The sequence below is a fragment of the Mus caroli genome, chromosome 11 (assembly GCF_900094665.2).
Source record: "Mus caroli chromosome 11, CAROLI_EIJ_v1.1, whole genome shotgun sequence".
In the NCBI taxonomy this organism is placed as follows: Eukaryota; Metazoa; Chordata; class Mammalia; order Rodentia; family Muridae; genus Mus; species Mus caroli.
Window position 1 is genome coordinate 75,107,001 of NC_034580.1, and position 7,807 is coordinate 75,114,807.

At 49.7% G+C, this 7,807-nt stretch overlaps 1 protein-coding gene across 2 annotated transcripts in view; it reads left to right on the forward strand.

Annotated features, from left to right (window-relative positions):
• Positions 1-729: 729 nt before the first annotated feature.
• Positions 730-7,807, forward strand: part of Adap2 (ArfGAP with dual PH domains 2) — a 24,982-nt gene continuing 17,904 nt past the window's right edge. For both annotated transcript variants that reach the window (XM_029483572.1, XM_021176036.2), the window contains exons 1-4: positions 730-970; positions 1,649-1,779; positions 3,615-3,706; positions 6,930-7,009. In XM_029483572.1, coding sequence (XP_029339432.1) covers positions 877-970; positions 1,649-1,779; positions 3,615-3,706; positions 6,930-7,009 — 397 coding nt within the window. In that variant the 5' untranslated portion in view covers positions 730-876. The remainder of the gene's footprint in view (positions 971-1,648; positions 1,780-3,614; positions 3,707-6,929; positions 7,010-7,807) is intronic.

Consider the following 7,807-nt stretch of genomic DNA (forward strand, 5'->3'; position numbering starts at 1 on the left):
GACCACTGATAAAATCAGGGCTCCAGAGGATAGGTGGCACTCTTAAGGAATGATAACAGGACCAGATCTGGGGACTGGGAATCATGGAGGGTGTTTTGAGAAGGGGGCGTTTGCACAGATGTAAGACCTGCAGAACACTTTAACACAAATTAGAGCGTGCCCAGTGTTTCTGAGGAGCCCTGGAGCACAGACACATGCCTGTTGTGTACATGGAGAGATGAGGACATGAACAAATGTGTTCACCCCATGTAGCACACCACCGATAGACCAAATAATTGTATCCAAGTCTAGCTTGCAGAACCAGTGAGTTTTTTAAGATCACTTACAAGAGCATGGTGTCTCAAAAGAAACGGCACCGCCAAAAGCCCACCCAGTGTGAATGCCTATTCATGAATGCTATTTAGCTAGATCTCCCTGTTCACCGTGCAGGCAACTCTAGCAAAGGGTCCTCTCTCCCCAACCTTATGAATCTTGTACTTTTCTGAACTTACAACCTCCAGTGCAGACATAATGAGGAAATAGCCACACTAATCTCACATGCCTCTTTTCCAGATGTGGGCAATAGGGTACAGAGCGACTGAATAAACAATGGTCTCTAGCCAGGCTAGATTAGATCTGGTGTACTTCTGTCCCTCCCCTCAGGCGGTGGAGCTTGGCTGAGCTGCCTTGGGGCGGGGCATATCATCCAGGGGCGTGTCCGGAGACCTGGAGGCGGGGCCTGATGTCCCTTGGGCGGGGCCGGCGGCCGAACTGTCCTAGAGGCTTAGGGATCTGAATCCTTCTCGGGGAAACGGGGAAACGCCGGACCATGGGCGTCCAGGAGCGGGAAGCACAGAGGTGGCGGGGTTGAGCCCCGCTGAGACCTCTGGGCCGGCCATGGGCGACCGCGAGCGCAACAAGAAACGGCTGCTGGAGCTGCTACAGGCTACAGGCACCGGCAACGGGCACTGCGCCGACTGCGGGGCAGCGGGTAAGGGCGCGGTGTGCGGGGCAGGTGCAGCCAGCTACGGCCCCAGCTCCTGGTCCACCGGCTCCTTCCCTAGGAGCACGTCAACGAGCTACTCAGACTCGCTCTCGCTTGGAACCCCAGTCCTTCTCACTGGAGAGTTTCGGGCGGCCCCGACGTCTCTCTGTCTCCCTGCTCCCGAAGCCCAGGACCTTGGTTCTCCTCCGCATCAGATGCGGTCCATGCCCTGGGTCCCTCTCGCTCTCTCACCCGGCACCTTACCCCAGGACCCTGCTCTGGACACCATTTCCGATCCCCAGCCCTTACCGCGTCCTCGGACCCTGAGATCCTCACCCTGGTACCTCCTGGGCCCCGCGACCCTCAGTGCCGCACGCGCGATGACCGAGGATGCTGATGTGGCTGGCTCCGAACCCTGAGCCTCCAAGCGAGTCCCTCACTTGCCTGCTCTCCTCCGTTCTCCCTTCCGAGGTCTCCTGGGTGTCATCGAGCCAAAGGGTGGGCTAGGCACGGTTCATGCTGTCACCTCAGTTGTCCAAGTTTGGGGACCAAGAGAAAAAGGATTGACGGCGTGGGCAGAGCTTGCCTCCGACCCAGAATCCTAACTGTCCAGCCCAGCCTGTCCCTGCACCCTAGTCCAGTCCTTGTCCAGCTCAGCGGAGATCCTGCTCTTCCACCCTGCAGATCCTGATTGGGCCTCTTACAAGCTGGGGATTTTCATCTGTCTCCACTGCTCTGGCGTCCACCGCAACTTCCCAGACATCAGCAAAGTTAAATCCGTGAGACTGGACTTCTGGGACGACAGTATGGTGGAGGTAGACTGGCACGCAAGTGCAGATTCTTGGACTTGGGCGTGAGGGAAAAGAGGAGGGACGCAGGTGTTCCTCCTATTCCACAGAGGAGGAAAATGAAGCCCAGAGAGGTGCAATGATTAATGAGAGGAAACACAGTGTCTTAGCAAAGGCCCTGAGTTCGTGTGTGTGTGTGTGTGTGTGTGTGTGTGTGTGTGTGTGTGTGTATTCCCGAGTGTATGTATGCCAGGCATGCGCAGGAGCTCAGAGGTCAGAGGAAGGCACCAGATCCTCTGGAATTGGAGTAACCAATAGTTGTGAGCGGCCATGGTGGTGCTGGGAATCGAACCCATGTCCTCTGCGAGAGCAGTAAGTGCTCTTCATTCTTGAGCCCTCCAGCCCTGGTGCTAGGGCCTTATTCTTGACTATGGAGTCTGTTTCCACACCCATGTACTGGACATGTCTATCACTGGCTCCTGTAAGAATAAAACAGGTTAAGCCCAGACACAAAGTGAATTAAGTTACTGTCATCATTCGTAGAAGACAGGAAATGAGGAAGAGAAACATCAGATTCATAGCCTAAGGTCCCTTGCCCCTTCCCAGCCCACTCTGCTTCCCTGCCAAATTCGTATGTTGGAATCCTCAACTTAGGGGGTAAAGGCATTTTGGCCAGAAAGCCTTAAGACAACAGGCAGGTCAACGTCGCACTGGTAAACGCAGAGGTTTAAGGACTACGGGGGAAGCGGGTAACATTACCGAGTACTTCCCTTTTATGGTGGGATCTGGACTGGGCTTTTTACCATTCAACCCACACAGACATCACTAGAAGCCTACTATGTTCTGTGTGGGAAGAGCACGCTGAAAAGACAAAGTGGCTACCCATTCAAGGCTTCTATTTCAGGCGAAGGAAAGACGGGTACTCAGCCAGCTAGCCCATACACTCACAGGTTTTTGACTTCTAAGCCCCTGCAACGTCTTCACTTGGGGAGATCACCAGGAGTCCAAAGGCAATACATGTCTATGACACAGCTCCAGGGTCCCCAGGGAGCAAGATAGTGTTCACTGTGTCCAGAGATACAAATTACAAAAAAAAAAATAATAACTGGCATCCCTGCCTTTAACCCAGCTATGTCACACCCACTGGCACATCAACATATCACTGGACACAATACCCACTCTGAGTCTCTGGTAACATGGGGGAATTCTATGGGGCTGGCAGCCATTTTCGTTCTCTAGCTTCCCCAGTCTCCTGTAGGCTTTAAGGGCTAAGAGGGGGCTTGGCTGTCTGTGGATTGAGTGAGAGAAAAAAAAAAAAAAAAACCAAAAAAACATGAGCCTTGTGGTCCAGCAGAGCTGGCTTCAGATCCTCATTTTGTGCCTTAACAAGCCACCTAACCTCTCTGAGCCCCAGTGTCCTCTTTAAAAACAGAATAGTAGTGTTAAAATGATTGAGAGAACCCAATATGCTATGATGTAAGGGGCTGTTCTTATATAAGGCATAGTTGTCAATATCCCCACGTTATACCAAACTAGGGCTATCCATGTCTGGTGAGATGGCTCCTGAGAAGCAGTTTCTCCTGGCCCAGCCTCAGAGCCAGTGAAAACCACAGGCATTTATTTATTTGTTTATTTATTTATTTATTTATAGACAGGATTTTTCTACATCGCCCCAGCTGTCCTGGAACACCCTGTGTAGAACAGGCTGGCCTTGAACTCTCAAAAGATCTATCAGGCTCTGCTAGGAGTAAGGTCTGTGTGGGCACCACACCCAACAATCACCGTCTTCTGGGTGAGCCATGGTTTCATTTCAAGTTCATTTTCAAGTTCTACAATTACGCCAATCTGCTCTTGTCTTACAGTTCATGACTCACCATGGGAACCTCAATGTGAAAGCCAAGTTTGAAGCAAGAGTCCCAGCTTTCTACTATGTCCCTCAGGCCAACGACTGCCTGTAAGTGGGTGACCTGGGGAGGGGTGTCCCCAGCCCTTCTCTGTCCCTGGTATCTGTCTGAGGTGAGTTCTCCTGTGATCTGGATAGAAGGATGGATTTGGTATTACCATGGAGGGTGCATAGAAATCCTGCCTTTAATCAGGCATGGTGGCAAAAGCCTGTGTTCCTGATGCTCAGGAGCTGAGTGAGAGGATCACCCTCAGCTACACAGCTAGGTGGAAATCAGCATGGGTTACCTGAGATTCCACCTCAAACAAAACAAAAGCCGCTCATATTTGTGGAGCATTCCCAAGTGGGGCAAGCTCCGTGTTAAATGCTGCGTGTGTTATTGCCAAACATCCTCAGCGACCCTGAAAGGATGACTGTCACCCTATGATTCGTAGACAGAAACTGATGTGTGTGAAGGGACACTAGGAAAACCCAGTCTAGCAAGAGGGTTGTAAAGGAGAGGGATGGGAAGGACCATAGAACCTAGTGACCCCAAACTCGTGACCCCAGGTAGACACACACAGTCCCATGCAGGCATGGCTACAAAGTTATATTTGAACCACTGATTCTCAGCGTGGCGCTCCCAGGCCTTGCACAAATACATAACTATGATTGGTGGTTCTGTGGTCTTGCAGTTAGGTGACCCAAGGCCTACTGATGCCAATGTGGAGTGGCAAGGAAGCACATTTTTATATGCAGAGGGTTTCAGGATTCCCCTCCCCACAATTCTACTGCTACCCAGCTATAAGAAGGTGGCCAAGACACCAAGCCCCTTGGATGTCCCTCTGCATGTAGCCCAAGTCCTCCTTCAAAAGTATTAAACAGGAACATGCCTTTCAACATGATGTGGATAAAATGACACCATTTGTTGAAGCATCTCCCATGTCACCCAGCATGCATTTCTCAGTGTCTACTTTACAGCGATACCAGGTCCCTCACGCCTCTGAGAGTTATGTTGGACACCATTTGAAAGAACCTATCCCACCTTGCCGCATTGCTACCACACAGCCTTTGCCCCAAGGCCCTGAACAGCATCTCTTGCATGGGCTTTCTACACTGACCCGTCCAGCCTTGCTTATTGTAACTCCCAGAAATGTTTTTGCATTATAATCCCTGTTGACCGAGGGCTGGTGGCCTCTTCTCTCCAGTTTTAAAATTACTACATTCCCTGCCTTGGGGAGCAGAACAAGAGTCCCCAGTCTCTAGTCTGTCCCCCAGTGCTGGTCTTATGGCCCAATATTCCCATCTTCATGCTGGGCCTGGTGCCACCTTCTCTGTCTTAGGGGAAAGGCTGTACCTTAGGAAGTGCTGGGGATCAAAACCAAGGACTGTGCATATCAGGCCAGCCCTCTACCTCTGAGCTTCACCTCAAACAATGAAAGAACTCTTGACTGTAAGTCACAGAATTCTAGCTTTGCCTAGTTCAGGTACCAAAAGATTATGTGGGCTCTGAAGATCAGACACCAGGAAGGACAGATATGAAGTCACCCTCAAGAAGGACAATACCATACCAAGTGTGATGGTGCACACCTGTAATCCTGGCATTAAGGAGACTAGGGAGGCTGAGGCCAGAGGAGTTGGGGGTTGAGACAAGTCCGGACTACAGTATGTCACGATCCTATTTCAAAACAATATCAGCAAAGGTCTGCAAGATGGCCTGGTGGGCAAAGGCACCTGCCATTAAGCCTGAGAGCCCAAGTTCCATTTTTGAGATCTGCACGAAGGAAGGAGAGAAATGGTTCCCACAGTGTTCTCTGACTTCCACACGTGCACTGTGGAGTGAACAGTTACGCACATACATATGTACACAAAATAAATAAATGTATTTTTTTTATAAAAGAGGAAACAAGAGGGAGGAAAAAGAAAAAGATCATAATACCAGGATCTCAAACATGACCAAGGAAAAGGAGAAGGATGGAGAAGCCACACCGGGGGGTCATATGTGACTGGGTCTATACTCTCATGGCTCTTGTCAGCCATCTTTCTCTCAGGCTGACTAATACCTGCAGCTGGCAGCGAATCCTCTTGCAGGTGCTTGCTGTACTGCCCAGCATGGCCCAGAGAGGGCTTCCAGTCAGTCTCTAACTTTTGGTCCCTTTGGCCTATACAGCCCAGAGCAACCCAAAGCTCGAGGTGGCCTGTTTGGGTCAGATGTACAGTTCTAGGTCACTCCTGTGCCCAGGCCATTCAGTCCTAACCTTTGGACCACGTACCTGGAAAAGATAAGAAGGAACAAACAATGGAGACAGGTTTGCGCTCAGCTGCGCAGTTTCACAGCAGTCAAGAATAGCATTTGATCAAGGTTAGCAGTAAGAACCTACCGTGAGCCTGGTGTTGGGAAGCACACCTTCTAACTGTCTGGGAGGCAGAAGCAAGCGGTTCTTTGTGAGTTCATGGCCAGTCAACATAGTAAGTCACTGTCAAACAAACAACCCACCGTACTTTGTGTTGAATATAGTGCTGGGCTCTTTACATAGGAACGGCCACCTCAACAGCACTAGGGAAGGCAGGTTTATTACTGCCTCGTTTCCTATGTTTAGAGAGGTACAATAATTTGGTCTGGCAATGTCTCACAGTTGCTAGAGTGCTTGCTTAACTTAAAGTGCTGGGTTTGATCCCCAGTGCTACATAAAACCAGATATGGTGGCATACATCTGTAATCCCAGCACTTGGTGGCATAGGGGGTATGGGGTGGAAGCAGGAAGATCATGAGTTCAAAGTCAATCTCAGCTACTCTGAACACCTCAGGGTCAGCCTGGGATAGGCTAGACCTCATTTCAAAAGACATGAAACAGAAAGTTGAGTCAGTTTGCTCTATGCAGTGTGGTGGGCCAGAGTTCATCAGTAGATCCGGGACATTTACTGCTCAAGTTCCCGAGCTGGTGGTGGGGGCAGGTTAAGTGTCCGGGGAGCTGATATCTTCATCATTGACTCAGAGGGTTGAGGGTCAGTCTAGTGTTTCTCCAGAAGATGAATTTCCCTGTGTGTCATCTGGAGAGCAGAGGCTACTTAGGAGATAGAAGCCAGAGGTCCAGCTGCATATTCCATAGAGCACAGGACACCCCACTTCCACTACAGAGAACCATCCAGCACCAATGTTAACTATCCTAAGGAGGAGAACCTCTGGGTATCTTGAGACAGCAGCTCCTGGGTTGTCCCCACCCCCTGCTGCAGAGTCTGGGAAGTCACTTGGGAAGACACTGAAGACACAACTAACCAAAAATTCTCTTTTTAGGGTCTTAAAGGAACAATGGATTCGAGCTAAGTATGAAAGACAGGAGTTTATGGCTAATGACAAAGCTGTCTCACACCCAGGTAAAGTTACCGTTTTGTATGTATGTATGTTTGTATGTATGTATATGCACCACATGTATGCAGTGCACACCAGGGCCATGACAGGGTATTAGATCCCCTGGAGTTGTGACAGTTTTGAGCCATGTGAATATAGCAGGGATTTGAACCTGGATCCTCTGAGAGAGAAGCCAATGTTCTCAGCCACTGAGCCATCTCTACAGCCCAAACATTACCATCTTAATGTTTTGAGGTCTGTGTTCTGGTTGGGTATTTGTTTGTTTGTTTGTTTGTTATTTTCTTCGAGACAGGGTTTCTCTGTATAGCCCTGGCTGTCCTGGAACTCACTTTGTAGACCAGGCTGGCCTCGAACTCAGAAATCCGTCTACCTCTGCCTCCCAAGTGCTGGGACTAAAGGCGTGCGTCACCACTGCCCATTGACAAAGGTCTTGAAGGACCTCAGCTTCCAGGATTTCTAGGAGTACACATTATTCCCCAACTAATAGATGTCTTAAGAATCACTCTTTTTTTTAAAAAAAGAATTATTTATTTATTTTATGTATATAAGTACACTGTAGCTGTCTTCAAACACACCAGAAGAGGGCATCAGATCCCATTACAGATGGCTGTGAGCCACCATGTGGTTGCTGGGAATTGAACTCAGGACCACTGGAAGAGCAGTCAGTACTCTTAAACTCTGAGCCATCTCTCCAGCCCGAGGATCACTCTTTTTTTTTTTTTTGGTTTTTCGAGACAGGGTTTCTCTGTGTAGCCTTGGCTGTCCTGGCACTCACTTTGTAGACCAGGCTGGCCTCGAACTCA